This window comes from Aethalodelphis obliquidens, unplaced genomic scaffold (genome assembly GCF_003676395.1).
Source record: "Aethalodelphis obliquidens isolate GAN/ISIS:26980383/991018 unplaced genomic scaffold, ASM367639v1 scaffold3, whole genome shotgun sequence".
Lineage (NCBI taxonomy): Eukaryota > Metazoa > Chordata > Mammalia > Artiodactyla > Delphinidae > Aethalodelphis > Aethalodelphis obliquidens.
In genome coordinates, this window is record NW_020837947.1 from 47,410,839 (window position 1) to 47,429,730 (window position 18,892).

The window sequence follows — 18,892 nt, forward strand, 5'->3', positions numbered from 1 at the left end:
AGAAAGAACATGGCATGTACTTGAAACTGATGTTCTTGTCAAATAATGAACAATAAAGTAAATTCCTTCAAAGTTAAGAGTAGGATCCAAAATGGAGCTAATCGGTGGGATATTTATAACTGTAAAATTTGAAACATTCTGTTATTGGCCGACAGTAGGAAAATGGAAAACTCTTGTATGTCCATGGCACAGCATATTATGTATCCATTAGAATAATTTATACGAAAAATTCTAATTTGCATGAGAAATGTTTCTGCTACAATGTAAAGTGAAAAAAAACAGGGGATTATTTCCACTGTGTAATATACTTATAGAAAAATTTTCTAGGAAAAATTGGGGCTAAAATGTTAATCATGACTGCCTTTGGGTGGGATTGAGTGTCCTATATTTTCTTTATGGTTTTCCATAATTTCTTTCCTATGCATTTCAAACCTTTAAGATTGGAAAAATACATTTTATTGAGAAAATAAGGAAATATAAGTGTTGGTCTGTGACCTACACATCTGACAGTAAATAGTCTTTCCTGGTCCCTGGAGGGATATAAAATTAGGATCAAAACCCAGGGGAGCTCACTGTCAATAACAAAAATTATTAGTGGACGTTTTCCTGGAATGTGATTTAAGCTGTGAATATGTAAGTGCAGTGGGGACTTTGGGGCCAGGGAAAACCAGCCTGAGATATGCTGCTCTACAGACACACTGCTTCTGAGATTTTGAATCCTGATTATTTAAACTGAGAACTTAATCTAATCTTACTCTATGTGTGTTTGGTTTCTTCCTGCCTAGTCATGATCCATCAGAAATGCCCCAATATCAGTTCTGGACATGTAATTTAAATGAGGGTCCTGGAAAGCTCAATCAACAATTCTAATATTACTCTATTCTGAAAGCTTCTTTTTTGTTTCTCAAACATCATCTTTAATTTATAGGCTCAATGGTCTCTCCCTTAAAACTATTACTGCTAATTTATGGAAGTGGAAGAGTTGAGAGTTGTTTTTTCAAAGTGTTGCTTCTCCCTGTAACTGAGTAGATTAATTGGTTAAAAAGATAAGAACACAGAGAAAGTCAGCTCTCACCACAATGATTAATTTGACTTTCCTTTAATTTCTTTTAAAAAGAGACATAAAACCCCATTCTTTTAGTCAAAAAATATTTTATCATTCAGGCAATACATATTTATGTGTCTACCTTATACCCAGACAGCTGCTATGAATAAATTGGGGGAAACCTGCATGAAGTCTTTTGAGAGTGAGGAGAGCTGATGGCAATTGCCTCCAGAGTTTGCCATACTTAATTAGGTCTTCCAAATCCCTTCTGGGAGGAAATGAGTTTCTTTACCATCATGGTTTCATAGAGGTCAGACACTGTATGAAGGATTGGGTAAAAATTTCCTTTAGAAAAGATCAACTACCATTTATATGCATGTGACACCTAAAACCCACTGATCCCCTTTAAACTTTCATCCCAAATGTTTGTTTCATCACCAAGGTAGGTGGTATTATTTTTCTGACAATGGAAAAAAGGTCACCATAATTCTGCTCTCCCAGGTATGAGAATTTTGAAATCTTTTTAACTCAACTCTGTATTTTGCTCTGCTTGAGAATCCATAGCAAAAATTGCACATGACCTTTCCAGGATCTGCAATGATCATGGTTTCTAGCTGCAGACAGTGGAGTCCACTAAAGGAGTTCAGTAGAGAGAAGTAACTCCTCTTTGGGGGGCACTTAGAAATGTATGAGGGTATTTTTATCACAGTGGCATGTAGTGCCCAGGGGCCAGGGATGTTAAATATCCTGCACAATAAAGAATTGTTTCATCCAAAATATCAGGAGAAGCCCCCTTGAGAAACACTGAGCTCAGGGTCAACTTCATGGCATGCAAACTGTGCAGTCATACAGGGCCCTCTGCTTGCTTTAATGGTCTGCAGTTACCATTCTGAAAATCTTAATACTTTTATGTTTGAATGTCTGTTTTATAAAAGAAGTGGTACAATGGATCATACCTGCAAGCAGAGGAGGCAAACTGTTTGTCTTCTTGCTTACTACCCAGTTTGCACACAGTCTGCATAATGCCTCACAAGCACAGGATGCTGGTGAACCTAAGCATACAGGAGCTCTGGGAAAGTGACTACAAGGCAAACATGTTATATCTATGACTGATTTAGTGGAGGCGCTGACAGTTCCAAGAGACTATGCTTTCCATTTCAACCAGAACTTGCTTCAGGTGCAGAAAGAAGATAATGGCATCCTAAGAAATACAAGTGACCAAAGAATTCTATCGTAGCCTTACTTGTGTGTGTTACTTCCCTGTATGACCATTTACACTGAAAATGATGACATAGAAGGAAGGGGAAAGGCAGGGCAACCCATAGTTCCTTTCCCTTCAGTCCTTCCTTACTCAGGTTGGTAGGATATGTGCGTATCAAGAAGGGAAAGAAAAACAGCTGAGTTAGTTTTGTGCTGCATTTACACTGTTCTGATAAGCAAAAAATACATCCTCGTGGCATGTACGAGCTACGAAATATGAATTGTGTCGTTTTGGTGATTTCATGTATGAGTTAAATGCTCTTATATTTGCATTTATAAATGGCACTGCACAATATAACGAGAAATGGTAAAATTCATTCTAATAATTTAAAATTCTAATTTTTCTTAGAATGACATTAAAAAGCAAATTAAAAAACAGCATGACAGGCTGAGGGAGAGATGACGGAAGAAAGAAAAAGCTTTGTATTTTAGTACGTGTAATGGCACTTGTTCCCTGCTTTTTGAACAGGGGCCTTACATTTTTCATTTTGCTCTGGGCTCAACAAATTGTGTAGCTGACTGTGACTGAGCTAGTTTAAGCAGAAAGGGATTAAAGGATGGTATTTAGCTCATAGATCTCTGAGAGAACCAGAGAACCAGGCTTGGATAATACATGGCTAGAAACAACATCCAGGAAAAACCAAACCGGGAAGAACACTCATCCCGCATCACATCCGCTATTCTAGCAGAAAGCCATCCTAGCACCACTTGCCAGTCAGCACCTATGACTCTCAAAATGGATGCCAGAACTCCTCCCCAGCTACCTAGAAGAACCAGACACCTCCACCACGGTGTTTGCCAGAAAATCCCATCTCCCTGAGTGCAACTGAGGCATCACGTTGCTCATTTTCAGATCTACGTCTTGAATGGGTGCATCTGATCGCTGGAAACCAGGTTACATGTAGTGAAACGCTGAAGCCAACATATAATTGTTAGCATCTTCTCCAACTAACTCCCTATTCAGTGAAGTCCCTTTGGTAGCTTGGGAGTATTCACACCATAAAAATGGGTCAATGCTACAAATCAGGTTCTTTCCCCTCCTCCAGCCATTGTTAATGATTTACTAGCACACCACTCATCCATGCCAGTACTCTAGTATTTTTTAATTTTCTAGCTTCTAAAGTACAGAAAAGCAAGCTACAAGGGGGGCTGGATAAGTGTTGAATAAGCCATCTTATAATATCTACCAAAAAATTATGGTATCCATTGCCTTGTTCTAGATTATAAATTGCTAACAGACATTGAACAGTATTGGTACAGAAGGCTGAGCAGGTTTTACTAAAGGCATGACATGATGAGTATAGGTTAATGAACTAGAAGAGATAATAAAATGTCACTTGATATAACTGAAATATATTTCTATGATGCTGGACTATAAACTCTCTAAGGGCAGGAACCATGTCTGTTTTGTTTCTCGCTATATCTCAAATCACCTGGCAAATAGTCACTCAACATTAACAGCAATAACAAAAACAGATGCTTTAAGTTTGTTAAGTATAGAGGTCAATTTCGGCATTTCTCATATTGTATGTAGATAACAGTTCCAAATGATTTTATTGTTTTCAGATGAGTTAAATTTCTGGATGTCAAAGTTTATTATGATACTTTCACATACATTATCTCATTTGATTAAGCCTTACAACATCCCTGAAAAGTTAAAACAGGAATTACTATCCATTTCATAGATGAGAAAAAAAAAAAACCCAAAATAGTTATCTTTCCAAACTCATTTACCTAGTAACTGATGGTTTAATTTTTCATTCTCTGACTCAAAATTCCAGAGCTCTTTCTTACCTCAGGAGAATATAATTATAAAACACATTTGATAATGATTAATTAGGGGAGTACTGTCAGGTTTTCAATTTGAACATTAAGTTAAATTTTATTACATGCAATGGACACAATATCTTAATTTCATGCTGCAAATGTTTTTCTTCAAGAGTGAACATTCTTTCCTTGGAGTTCTAGAAGGATTTGAATGATGGTTGCAACTGCCTTTTCTTAAAGTAAATGAGTTGATTCAAGAGGTAGGAGGAAAGAAACCCTTTTCTAGAAATAGCTAATCTGTGAATCTCATACTTTTACCTTTTTCTAGTTAGGAATAATATAATTTAAATATTATGGATGTACTTTATGATATAGTACAGGGATGCTCGATTTTATATTACTTAAGAATCATGACAGTGGTGGGTGGTCCAGGCCCCATATCCCAAAAATGTGATTTAGTAAGTGCCAAAATATTAAAGAACACACTAGTGCCATGAAATACTGTGAGAATCACTGGTACTGTGCATCTGATATTCAGCTTGTACAAAATATTTTACCAGAAAATGCATTTAGTATGGTAGTCCTATTTTTAAGTCACTTCTATACCTTTCTAAAACTAAAATCAAATTAGATTTTGCCTCTTAAAATATTAAGTAAGGTCCTGTATATTAGTAGAAATCTTGCCACCTATGTTTACAATCATGCTCTCAGGTTGAAAACTGCAAGCTAATTTGCTGTGGTGATCAGTCTCGAATCCCTCGGAACATAAACTCTTATTAGCATTATATGTTATGGGATTTATAGACAGCTTACCAGTGATCTGTCCCTCTGGGCCTTTTGCTTTTCCTACTTTAAGAACCACAATGGTTCCAAATGAGGATCTCTCACACCACTTCAAATATACGGCAACCTACTAACCATTAAAATAACACCTGTATAATACACGTGTGAAAGAATGATCTCTAATTAGAGTAGATTGAAAACGACTGTCAAAAGTCCTAACTCTGTGGCATATTTCAAACTTGAAACCACGGTTTCTGCCTTCTACTGCTTCAATCTTTTTGATGGGAAGAAACCCTAATGGATTTTTAAGTTAAACTCTCGTTGCACAGATAAGGAAACTGAGGCCCGAAGAAACTAAATTATTTGTCCAAGGTCACGCCCAATATTAGTGACCAAGTCAGACAAAAACCTAACGGTTCCAATATAATGGCCAAGCCAGCTGCATCTGTTACTACCCTTTTTTTGCTCTCCGTTTCACAACTGCACCCCTATTTCCCCCTCCCCCCCGCTTTTGGATAAAGTTGTTTTGTCTAACGGTCCTCCCACACCTCCTTTTGCTTTTATGCCTTAGGATAGTAAAACCTTACACAAACTGTTAATGAATAACACTGGGAGTCCACATCTGACGTGGTGACTTTCTTGGGCCTTTTCTTCGGCCGAAAATTTCGCCGAAAGGCTCTTAATCCTACGTTCCGCGGGGAAGGGAGGGGAGGAAGAGGAGGAGGGAGGTCACTGGGAACTGACAAGTCCTTACATGTCCAGGCGCGCGCCCGGAACGCAGCCTGTGGGTCCTAGGAGGAAACCAAGGAAGGACATACTAGGGCGAAAGGGGAGGAAAGGGGCGGGAGAAAGACACCGCGGTGGGAAATCCCTGTGCACTGCATCTGCCAAGCCCTGGCAAACCTAAGCAGAGCTGAGCGTGAATAAAACTCATTAAGCGGTCGGGCGCAGACACTGCAGAACAGCAGCTGAAGAGGGAGCGCGGTGGCTCGCGCCGCACGTGGGGGAACGAACGGCTGGGCGGCTCTTTTATAGGCCGAAGCCCGCGCTCGCGCGCCCCCGCCCCTCGCACCGCCCCTGGGCCACGCGCGAGGCCGCTGCGTTACCTGATAAGGGCCGGCTGCGTCCGCCGCCCGCCCTCCCGCGAGGCTGCAGCGGCACGAGGGCTGCGCCTCGCCTCCCCGCGGGCGGGTTTTCTTACCTTGTAAAAAGCCGTTTCCGCGGCTGCCCCCGCCTACTCCGCAGAATGTGAAATGGCGGTCGGCGAGGCGAGCGCGATTACCGCGGCTCCGGCCAATCCCGCCTAGCCACCGAAACGGCCCTGAACACTGGCGCCCCCCTCCCGCCAGGCCCTCCGAGCCCATCCATGACATCGGCGCTCCGCCGCCCCCTCCCTCCGCTGCCCCTCACCCAGGTAGCCGTGCCCACCGGCCGAGTCATCGATCCCCCGCGCCCTGTGCCGGCCGAGCTTTCCGGCAGCCTCAGCTCTCGCTGCGTGCCCGGGGGCGGGGGAGAAAACACATACTCGGCCCCCGCCTGGATGTCCCGCTGGGGCGCCCTACCGGTTCCCTCCCTTTCCCGCCGCTTCCCCTCCCCCAACTACTCACAGCCCTCTCTTCGCCGCACACACAACCCCCCTTCTTCCCTCCCCCAGTGGTTGCGTCCGTGACATCATCATCATGGCAACAAGAGCTGCAGCCTGGGACGGAGGAGCCCGTGTGATTCCCGGCGGCGGCGGCAGTGGCGGCAGCAGCAGCAGCAGCACCAGCACCGACGAAAGCGCGAGGGCTTCCTTCCTGTCGCCCCTTGCCGGGTGCTCCTGAGGAGGCGGCGGCAGCAGTGCCCACACTGCCCCGCCCGCCGCCGCTGTTCGCCGTGTCTGAGTGTGAGGGGAGGGGACCGAACCGCGGAGAGGAGGGGGCGCCGCCACCACCGTGGCTGTGGGGCCGCCGCTGCGGAAGGAGCCGCCGCTGCTGCTGCCGCTGCCAGGTCTCTAGTGAAGAGGAGGTAGTGGCGGCGGCGGCGAACATGTTTTCAGTGAGGATAGTGACTGCCGACTACTACATGGCCAACCCACTGCAGGGGCTGGATATTTGCCAATCCCCCCTCACCCAGGCCCCTGTCAAGAAGGTGCCGGTGGTGCGAGTCTTCGGAGCGACCCCGGCAGGTAAGCGGGCGGGAGCGGCGGACGCCCGGGCAGCCCTCCCCGCCGCGCACTCGCGCGCACGCCGCCGGCCTTCTCCGCAGACCGCTGCCGCGTCTTCCCTCCCCTTGGCCCTCCTCGCCTTTCCTCCCGAGCCTGACGAGAGGCGCAAAAATGGGGGTCCGCGCGGGCGTTGCGCGCCGCCCCCCGCATCCCATCTCAGGCGGGGAGGTGGCGGGCGCCGAGTGTTTACACTGCGTGCGGCGGTCGGGAGTCGGGTCCGCACTTGGGGTCGCGGGCAGGCGGAGCGGGCACCACTCTCGCCCCGGAGGACGGGTCAGGTGGCCGCGCCATGTCCTCCGTGAACGGTTGCGCGGGGCCCCGCTCTGAGGTCGGTCGCTGGTGGGACCGCGGACACCCTCTGCGTCTCCCAAGTTCCCCTTACTGGAAATATTTTTCAGAGGAGTGGGGAAGTGTCAGCTCTGTTGTCAGTCGCGCCTCGTCGCCTTTTCTCACCAGCGCTCTCCTCTGCCCCTTCTGGAGATGCTGTGGGCTGAAGAATGGTGCCTGGGGCCAGATAATCTTTCTTGTTGAAGTGACCATGTGGTTCTGCTGTGAGTGCAGGTCGTAACTCCTTAGAGTTTAAAGTAAAGCCTCAGAGTCTGGGGGAACAGGGCTGCGTCCCCATGTGCATTGCTTTCAGGGAAATGTGTATCCACGGAAGTGGGAAATGCGTGTTTATGTTGCCCAACGTACAACATCCCACTTAATAGCGTGAATTTCATAGGAACCACATCTAAGTCCAGCAACGCAAACATTTAAAAAAAAAAAAAAGCCCCTGTGCTGGGGTGTAGCATTGCATTTTAAATACACGTACATCTAAGACAAAAACAATTTTGAAGAACCAGTGGGGTGGGGAGACAAGCTACGTTCTCAGAAGCTCTTGGGGATTTATGATAATGTAAGTAGGATACTGGCCAAATTTACAAGGTTTTTAATTGTTTTGCTTTTCTACATGCTTTGAACTGCCTTTGTGAAGTAATGGAGCTGCCTCCTAGAAAGAGATGCTCTTACCTCTAGCTATGTACTGTCCTTTGGGATTTTAGATAGCGTTTCCCACTTGATGCTCCTTGCTCTAATCACCATTCATCTTATTACTGCAGTCAGTTTTCCTGTGGGCTATCAAGATAATAGCACTTTCCCAAACACAAGCACTCTAAGCAGTTATCTTTTAATGTGAATTCTCTTCGGTAAAAATTTCAATGTTGTTAGTGAGATTTGATAGAATGCTTCTTTTTAAAACAGTGAAAAAGATTTTGATGATATGGACTTTTTAAGATGGGGCATTTGGGTGCTGTTAACAATTTGTTGAAAGTGTAACACCTGAAACTTTGGAGGCTGGAGAACAGAGGCAATAAAGAGTTCTGAAGGATAGATTTTCTGCTCTTTTAAATATAGTGGTGCTGTCTTTGTTTCTAATTGGAATTTCAGTGTAATATACTGTTGTGTTTTTTTTCACTTCAGGTGCAGAGAAGGAATAAGATAGGGATGTTGATATAGCTCTGTTCAGCCAGATTTTGAAATTTTAAAGGGACATGCTAATAGGATATACTGTGGCATTGCTGTGTATTACAGTTTGTATGGTTTGGGTTACTTTTCTACACATAGTTTTTTTTTTTCTCTGCACAAGTCATTAAATATGTAACCCTGAGTGATTTGCAAGCTCTGTTTTATAGGAAAGTTTTTTTGTGGAAAAAAAGTGAATTTCAGAGTGAGCTAGGAGGAATTTTATTATGTGAAAAAATATTCTTTAAAAAATAAAGAGTATGGTGTACTTTTGTGTTTCTCAATATAAAAAAATATAGAAATGTGAACTAGTCTGTAAAAAGAAATACGTGTTTCTTCCTCTTGGACATCTTACAATAGATTACCAGCATCTCCCCCTCCCACCCCTTAAAAAAAACTGGATTAAAAAATCACTGAAATGTATAATGTAAATCAATATAAAAGTTAGACCTTTTTGTACATACATTGAAAGATATAAAACCTGATACAGAGAAATCCAAACTTCAAGTTGTTAAGGATAATTGAATTGAGTTTGCTATAAATATAGTTCACAAACATAAATTTTTGTGTTTCCTCAAAAGGTGAAAAATTTTGACATCACTGGCATACATTTAGAGTTTACAGCTTTCAGAATCAAGCCAGCATTTTTAGCATGTCAGAAACTCCCAGTAAAATTAATATTAATTGAACATAAATAAAAACTGTACAATTATCTGCTTCTGAATTCTCTCCCCAGAGAAAAGTAGTCCAGTCCACCTAGTAAAATAAATTTTGAAAATAATTAATATAAAAAAGAAGTCAGTTTGACTTAGTAAAAGTCTGAATGCTAGAATTTTTAATGAAGACAGATTTATTGTTTGAAAGCACAAACTATATATATCTACTAATTAGTAAAATTAATGAAAAATTGTAACACATGATAAATCTACGTTAGAGTGTCATAAACTTAAGTCTTTCATACATAGGAAATTTTGGAAGTCCTCAATTCTTTACCTTGGTTTGGAGAAAATATGTTTTTAAACTGAGTTTGCTTTTCAAATGAAGTTGTGAAAAATAACAGCAGAAGAAATTTTCTCCCAAATAAAATGACCATTTCAGATTTATATTATAAATTTTGAACTGATTGGTTTATTACATTTTTACTAGTTCAGTTTTCCTATTACTGCATGAAAAGTGTTTTTCTGCTTTAGAAAACAGTCCAGTTGACTTCTGATTGTCCTGTGTTTTGAGGGCATATTTGAGTAATTTAAGAAATAAATTGTCTTAGGTTTAAGAGCTCTCCTATCTTAAGTTGGTGAAATTTGAAAAGGTATTTTAAAAAGTGGTACATTCAAATTTGAATGATAAATCCTGACTAACTGATTTAATCCTTTGGTGGTTGAGGATATTGGTTCCTGAGAGAATCAATTAAATTTTCTTTATATAAGTGATGGAATTATTTTTAAACAACCAAAAACCTCTTCTGCTTTTCTTTCACTCATTTAAAAATGTCTTGAATATTGTTTTGACATACAATGTATTTAGCAATATAACAATTTTTTGGTAACTTGTTTTAGTGGTGGGAAGCAAGGTTATAAATAACTAAAGTACAGGACAGCGTTTTTTCACTTAGATTTGAATATGGGTATGAGTGCTCTGGGAATTCACTTCAAATAAAATCCTAAGGCTTTATTGTAAGGACCTGACTCAGGTGGATCTGGGAAGCTGCCCAGTTACCACATATACTAACTCTTGCTTATTAGTTGCCTGATGTAACTCATTTCATGTTGAGCTTAGACAGCTTTCTCAGTTTTCTCAACATCAATTTAAACAGAATTATCCTTTCAAAAAGCTTCCCTGCTGAGATGCAGAGTAGGAGTAAACAGAAGAGTGTGAGTGAGATGTTCACATAGCAAGTAATTAAACAAAGTAGGACAAACAGACTATAGAGGGAGCTGCTTGACTTTAAGATTACTGTAAGGAACTCTGCCATCTCCCCCCCTCTAAGTCTTCCTCCAGCTAGTGAAAATTTTAGTAGATTGTTCTAGATGCTATGAAATCAGGTTATTCAACATAAGAAATTGATAATTCTGAAATGCTGTATAAAGCTATGTAGTTGCATAATCTCACTTTTTGGGTATTTTGGTGGAGTATTAAATAAATTTGAGATGAGTACAATTTTGAAAGCTAAAGCATTTATCAACAACTCAGATTACGAATAATTTCTCTAAAAAAAGTCTTGTTCATAGGCTTTTTTTTTAAACCATTTAAAAATATTTTAACATCACATAATGCCTATTTGAAATAAATATTAGAAAGATTTTTCAGGAGCACTACTGAGATTTAGTGATTTACCACAAACAAAATTAGTCAGTTTATTTAGTAGGTATTTGAAGCTTGAGTTGCAAATTTTGTTAGTTTTCTGTATTGTGTTTGACTTAAAATAACCATCAGTTAATCAGAAGCTTATTAAGCAGGAGTCCTCTTAAATCTGTGGACACAGTGGAATGTTGTAGTACGTGATTCAGTTCATTCAGTGAACACTTAATGAGAACCTACTGCATATATATTGAGCTATGTTTTAAGTGCCGTCGTTATGAACAACTTTTACCCTCCAGAAGCTCACAATATAGGAGGGATGATAGACATGTAAACATAAGTCAAACATAGTTTAATTGGAATATAAAAGAAATGTGTGTAAGACAAAGTGAGGACTCAAAGGAGGACATGTTCATTGACCACCTAGCAGGCAAAAAGGGGAGTCAGGGAAGGCTTCATGAAGGAAGTATGGATTAAGTCATTTTAAAGCAATTTCAAAAGAATATTAAAATTCTGATAGAGGAACAGATACAAGGTAATTCACAAATGGAGAGAAAACTGCTCTTGGCTGGGCAGCTTGGCAATGCATATCAGAATCCTTGAAATGTTGTTTTTTGACCCAGTAATTCCAGTTTTAGGGATTTTAATCTATGAATGTAAATCTTTTGGCAAAATCTGATTATCTTCTGAATCCATCTACTTCTTTCATTATCCATCACCACCCTAGTCTAAACTACTAGCATTTTTGGATGCATTTACAATAAACAGCCTCCTAATCTTGGCCTACCCCAATCTATTCTGTTCCCTTCTAATCTGTTTTCTACACTGTAATCAGGAATCTTTTCAAAATGCAAACCTGATTATATCACCATACTACTTGGTATGCTTCAGTAGCTTTCCATTGCATTTAGGATAAGGACAGAGCTACATGTCTTATGTGGTGGCATCTACATGTCTTACAAGGTCTTGCACAGTCTGGTCCCTACCTCTCTATCCAGTCATGACTTGAGCCATGTCCTTCTTGCCTTACTCTTTATGTTCCAGCCATATTGACCTTATTTCAGTCCCTTATTCTTGCCATGCTCCTCCCTCAATGAGGGCTTTGTACCTGCTGTTCCCTCTGCCTAGAACGTTTTTACTTTTCCTTCACCTAAACTCCAATTTGTCATTCCTCAGGGAAGCCTTCCATAGACTCTCAAAGCTCCATAAACTCTCCTTCATAGCACTTGCTATAGTTGTAATTTTTATATACATTGGAGATTGTTTGTTTTTCCCAGTAACCTCCATAAATGCTGGTAATGCGTTCATTTTTGCTCGCCATTATACAGACAGTGCTGACCACAGTGCTTGAAACTCAAGCATTTGTTGTAAGAATTAATCAATAGATGATAGGCAGCCCCAAATGTTCAACAACTGAGAAATGGTTACATAAATTGGGCATATTCATTTAGTAGAATTTATGTCATTAAAGTCATGTTTTCATGATTATATAATAATATGGGAAAATGCTATCAGTATATTATATGAAAAAATCAGTTTGCAAAATAGTCATTTATGCAGAAAAAATGCACCAGAATATAAAGGTTGGTTATCACTGGGAGGTGTATTTTGTATTTTTCAGATTTTCTTCAGAGAACATGTATTGATTTTATAATTTGGAAAAAGAAACTATACAAAATTAAGGAAAAGCTGTCAGAAATATGGGAAAAAGACTTGAGGTTGATATTGGGCTCCCAAATAAGTATCAACTAAAATGCATGATTGCATGATGATAGTGTTAAACTTGATTATATAAATTCAGTTTAGGAACTGCAAAATGATTCTTATATTAAAGAAAACCAGTAATTTCTAGTTTTATTATACTCATTTATATGTAAACTGATTTTAATTTTAAAATGTTTTGCAGAGTAGGATGGCTTTGGCACATGACAGCAATGAAACAGAGCAGAGACTCTAATATATGTAAGAACTTAGTGTATGATAATGGATGCTACCTTTCCTGTCAGTAGTGGAAAGAATTCTTTAATAAAGTGTTGGCTTCCAGATAAGTGAGAAGATTTAAATGTGAAAACAAACAAAAAACGTAGGATAATTATTTTAATTTAATCTAGGAATGGTGAAGGCCTTTCAAAGTATGAAACAGAACTGAAGCCAGATTGCTGAATTTTACACCGTAAAAATAAAATTCTGTATAATGACAAAAATCATAAAGCTAAAAGAAGAGTAGACTAGTAAAAATTATTTGTACACTTTTCACAAAGGACTAATTTCCTCTTAATATACAAAGAGCTCCTAGAAAACAATCCAGTAGAAAAAGTGAGCAAAGAGAATTCATATGAAAAGATGTGCAATTTTATTATAATGAAGATGTAAATTAAAGCTACAGCATACCATTTATCACCTATCTAATTAGGAAAGATTGATTACATAGTATAACTTGGGGAGGGTGAGAGGAAGGGGAAATGGGCATTCTCATATATTGCTGGTGGGAGTATAAAATGTTCATTTTCTATGGAAAGCAATTTGTAAATCATTTTCAGAATTTAAAAATGCATGTATATTTTAGTGGTGGTTTTTTTTTTTTTTGGCCGTGTCGCGCAGCTTGTGGGAACTTACCCTACTAAGGATTGAACCCCGGGCCCCTGGCAGTGAAAGCCCAGAGTCCTAACCACTGGATCGCCAGGGAATTCCCTTTTTTTTTTTTAAAGTTCTTTTTTACTTTTTCATGTATATTTTGATCTAGCAACTTTATTCAAGAATTTTATCCTCTAAAAGATATTATATATGTGTTAAATGAACATATAAGAATATTTGTGGCAGCATTGTTTGTCATTGCAAAAGGTTGGAAACAACCTAAACATAAACCAGTAGGGGAGTAGTTAAGTATTATTATGGCATATCTATTCAATGGAATACTAGGCAGTCCTTAAAATAATGAGGCAACACTATGTGTACTGCTGTGGTGCCATGTCTGATATATTAAGAGGAAAAAAAGCAAGATGCAAGACTCCATGTGTGGTATGCTGCCATTTGTGTGGCTTAAAAAATATATATGTATGTATAAAATATATAAATATAAATAAATATATGTAAATAGAAATATAAATATATATTTATAAGTATATATATTGTACACATATATCTGGAAGGATACAGGAGAGTTTTGTAACAGTGGTTGCCTCCAGTGAGGGTAACTGGTGGCCTAGAGGACAAAGGTGGGAGTCTAATTTTTTTATAGTTTACTGTTTGGTAACTTTGGGATGTTTTTTGCCATGTGCATGGGATACCTGTTTAGAGTTATTTTTTTAGGTTATGTTGTGCTTGCAAGAATTGGTAAGGAAGAACAAAAATAAAAGGGCATAGTAGTCCTAAATAGTTGTCAAATGATTACTGCAGTACTGTTTAATTTTAGGTTTTAATTTTACTGTTTAATTTGAGGTCTTCTAGTTCAGAGCTTCCAGTTGATGTTATGTGGCTCTGGGCACTAGTTGAGTGGGGTCTGAAGGTAGGGTGTGGGGTTCCTGTAAGCAGAGAGCATGATGAGCATAACTAGCAGGTATTGCTTTGTTTGATACTTTAAGTACATTTAAGAAGGTGCTTTACTACTTGGAATCTACTTCAGCCAGCCAGAGTATGCAGCTGCCTCTTGTCAGGAAAGGATCGTGGAGCTGTCATTGGAGTTTGTATTCTGGGTGCTGAGGAGTGTGTCATCCAGTGCAAGGTGCAGCCACTGATGATGAGAGGACTGGGTAGCAGGGATGTTGCACTGGGGGGCCTAGCTCTACGCCTGAATTTTGCCTGTATTGGATTCTCTTAGCTGTTTGATGTGCCATTTAGCTTGTTGCAAGGTGACTGCCTAATAGTGCATGTATGTTCTGAAAAAATAAATCATCATTGTTATTTTGAAATATTGCTCCTGATGTGAAAAAGGTTGGATTTGAAATTCATTCATATTGTTACAAATTTTATTTAAATTAAAAAATTTCTTCCATAATTATATAAAGAAAATGTGATAAATTTTTTTCATCAAGCACCATGTCGATGCCTCCAAATGCCCTCTTGTTGGCCAGTGTGCTGAACAAATATTATTTACAGTGTGAAAGGGGTTGGAAACACTGTTCTGGTGAAATTCTCTCATTTTATTTAAAGAAAACTGATATCTAGATAGATAAGCTCAGGGATTTGTCCACTTTACAGTTGGTTGGTGTGGGGCTGGGTCTGAAAACTGGGGATCTTGACTCGGCCCTTACTGCCTCACACTGGCTCCCCAGACCTGAGGGAAAATTGGAAAGGCATCGGTTATAATTGAAAGACGAACATACAGACGTTAAGAGGAAAAAAAATGCACGTACACAGTTTAGAAATCTTTGAGGGCCTGCTGTGTCCGATAGTGCTTAGACTCTTCCTGTAGCCTAGGTTATATAGTAGGATTTGTTTTGTGATAACTGTAGCTATCTCCTTTTAAAGAATAATATAAAGGTTAGACTATAACAAGAGGAATTTAGGACAGATATAAACAAAAATTGATACTAGAATTGTATGTATGTAGTTTTCCAAAGAAAAGGGGAATGAATCAGGAGACCTTTCAAGTTCCTCTGGTGCTGTAATTAAACTTTTTCTGGTCTTTTTATTGGATTAGAATTTGTTCAATTAAAAATGAGTGAAAAATGATTGGGGTTTAAGTAGGTTGGGGTTAAATAGGCTTCAAAGAAAGTTGCCATTAGCCTTAGATATTTCAGAGAAATACTTAGAAACTTATTAAGATACGGGATACAGGATGGTATGTGTCACTTCGGTACCTGGCTGCCATTTTAACACCACAGTGATGCTAAATAAGAGAGGAAATAAATAATGGGAGTTAAGGTACACTAAACTTTGGGTAAAATTGTGTTAACTTATAGTTTCCAGATAAGATACAGATAAGGCAGGAGTAGGTGTCTTAGGCAATTTAAAGAAAAACACTTCACTGTCTAGACATAAAGTAGATGCATTTTGAGACCAAAACAAATTATAAGTAAAACCCTCTTAGTGACAGCTATGTAACCTTTTGGTGTGTGGTTGGGTGGGGTTTGTTTGTTTTTTGTTTATTTTTTTGTCATTTCTTTTAAGTTTTCCAGATGATCTTCTGTGTTTCTTCCAGTTCTCTGTAGATTTTTAAGTATTTCATTTTTTTAAGTGAAAAATATTTTGTTGCTTAATTAGTATTGGCAAACTGGACTGTTTTCTGCAGCAGAAATTGAATATATGCCTAGCAAAGTAAATTTGGAGGAAAAAGGGCAGTAATTGTCTTCTGAAAACTTAGGGTTTTTTTGGTCCAATTCTGTTTTCTTTTTAGATGATAGCTGTGGGAAGTACTAAGATTTTGAGGTCAATTTCCTTGGGGACAGTTATTTAATTTTCTTTGGGTTAAGAGAGCATTTACTATATATATGATTAAAAGAATAAAAGAAAGCATGTTACCTCAAAAATGCTTGTGTAGTATATAACAGTTTAACAAGAGTTTTCTATTTTTCTTCCATTTATTACAATTACCAAGGAAGTATAACAAGGATTAAAAGAAATATCTTATTTTGCATATATATTTATACTTCAAAGTAATTTATACATTAAATTAGGTTTTGTTTGAGATGGTGAAATGAAAGAGTTTGTAAGTAAGAATACATGTTGATATGTGAAAAAATGTGAAGTTAAAACATGTTGACATACTCCTAGTTTCTCAGAACAAGAAAATGACTAATCTAAATTTCATTTCAGAATAAAAACCAAGACAAGCCACATAAAAGCAACCTAAAAATTAAACTGTCATCATATTATTTGTTTTAAAACTATGGAATAATATATCTGAGGAAGATTTCTCTCAAAATTGTTTTTCTCAATTTCAAGTAAGTAATTTATTTTGGTTAATATATTGGGGATGAGGGGAGGTGGGGGTGAACCTTGGCATTGAAGTTGATAAATCTACTCATCCTTAAAGTAACAACTCAAATATTAACCACTTTAAAGCCTTCTGTGACTCCTTTGCCCATTCCCAAAAGATTACCTCTTTGGTCTTCCACAGTCCTAGCCTCTTTTCACATGGCTGATAAAGGACTGACTGCACTGAGTGTTGTGTTTGTCTGTAGGAATAGTCATATGGCACTACCCTCGTGTGCCTCCTGCCCCTCACCCCTACCCCAGGATCCTCCACACTGCCTTCTGCTGCTAAGAAACCCTGGATAAGTTATTTTATTTCTGTGAGCCTTAACTTCCTCCTCTGTAAAGTGAGTTTTAATAATTTCTACCTCACTGGATTATTATGATTAAACATGGTAAGCAGCACATATCTGGCATATATAGTAACATAACTGTTACTTTCTTTCTACCCCTTCTAACTCCAGAATCTGCCACATTACTGCTATATACCAAGCACTCTTTAAAATGTTTGAGTTGAATTGAAGTGAAAAATGGAATTTTTGTAGCATTTATTCATTCCTCAGAATAGGACAAACTAAAATACCTGTACATTGTGGTGTAAGGCTCTTTACAGTTGGTCACTGACTCGTATGTCTTAAGTCTAGGTAATTACTGGTTTAAAACACTTTTAAAAAATTGGCTATGTTTTATAAGTACCCTACCCAGGCCTGATTTTTCTTTTTAAACTGTTGGGTGTGTGTGTGTGTGTGTGTGTGTGTGTGTGTGTGTGTGTGTGTGTGTGTGTGTGTGTGTGTTGGGTGTGTGTGTGTGTGTAGAGAGAGAGAGAAAACTATCCAAGTGTTAAGCCATTGATCAAGGAGTTAACTACAGTTTTCCAATACTGCCGTTTAGGTTAAGTGTATTTCTTGTGAAAGAGCCTTATTTTCTAAAGCCATTAGTAGTGCCTTCTTTTTTTAAAATGATGGTAGAATGAGTTGGAAGTGTGTGCGCGCCAGAGATCATAGTAAAGGTGACAGTGGGAACTATCGCTCTCTTCTTTTTTTGTCTTTTGTGAATTAGTAACACACACACAAAAATTGAAGCCTTTGGTTTTTAAACCCATTTAGTATTGTGGAATGTGGACCAAATGAATTTATTATTGCCTAGAGTTTCAATTTTCTTCACCATATTTTTTCTACATATATTTCCAGGTTTTCTTTTGTTTTGTTTTTTAATAGCATTGTCTTCTGGTTTTTTTCATGAAGTTATTAGAAATATTTTCAAATTAATTTTGATTAATCACACTTTGGTTGATGTTGCTTAGTGATTATAAAATAGAAGCCAAGTTAGTCAAAAGACTTTAAGGTTACATCATTTTACTAACAGAGGTTATAGACCATTTATTGAGCCCTTACTGTGTGCCTTATTCTAGTGTTTTAATTTTCATGACTCTATAAAATAGTTACTACTATCTCCGTTTTACAGTTGAGGAAATGAGGCATGAAGAGATTAATTAACTTTTGCCTGAAGTTATTCAGCATATGTTTACCTCATAGCATGTGAGAATTAAAATGAGGGAACATGTATTAGGCCATTACCTGCCTAAACAGAAGAAGCAGAGAAGCAGAATCTGAGACGTATGTTTCCTAACACTTCCAGAATCTGATAATAGCCATTACTGAGACATGACAGTGACCATGAATGTATTCTTATTCATTAATGTTTTTTGTAATAAATATACCCTGCTACTCTGTACTGACCCTTTTTTTCCTGAGCAATATTAATGTTTCCTCTCAGATTCATGTTATCATTTGAACTGAATTATTTTGTTTTTATGTGTATGTGTTTATAAGGTGATGGTAGGGCTTTACTATAATATCAATCTGATATAAAATATTTTTATAAGTTAATTAAATAATATATGAATATATTCTCATTGTGAAATTTAAAAAAGCAGAAACAGGCAAAACAAAAATTTTCCTTGGCCACTAATCCTGTTCACCTCCCCACTTGTATCAGTTTTTGTTTAGCAAACCTGCCCCCAAACTTAGTGTATAAAATAGCCATGGGCTTCCCTGGTGGCACAGTGGTTGAGGGTCCGCCTGCCGATGCAGGGGACGCGGGTTCGTGCCCCGGTC

The 18,892-nt window shown here is 38.8% G+C and overlaps 1 protein-coding gene and 1 long non-coding RNA gene across 5 annotated transcripts in view; one reads left to right on the plus strand and one right to left on the minus strand.

Moving 5' to 3' along the window:
- The window catches only part of LOC113610422 (uncharacterized), a 56,043-nt gene extending 49,668 nt beyond the window's left edge, over positions 1-6,375 (minus strand). For both annotated transcript variants that reach the window (XR_003429081.1, XR_003429082.1), the window contains exon 1: positions 6,057-6,375. This is a non-coding gene — a long non-coding RNA (uncharacterized LOC113610422). The remainder of the gene's footprint in view (positions 1-6,056) is intronic.
- A 139-nt stretch (positions 6,376-6,514) lies between these two features.
- The window catches only part of REV3L (REV3 like, DNA directed polymerase zeta catalytic subunit), a 183,636-nt gene continuing 171,258 nt past the window's right edge, over positions 6,515-18,892 (plus strand). The window contains exons 1-2 of one of the 3 annotated variants that reach the window (XM_027088496.1): positions 6,515-7,022; positions 16,617-16,744. Coding sequence is in view for 2 of the 3 variants with exons in the window: in XM_027088475.1 (XP_026944276.1) it covers positions 6,884-7,022 (139 nt within the window). In the remaining variant the exon portion in view is untranslated. The remainder of the gene's footprint in view (positions 7,023-16,616; positions 16,745-18,892) is intronic. The other 2 variants (XM_027088475.1, XM_027088486.1) reach the window with 2 other exon arrangements.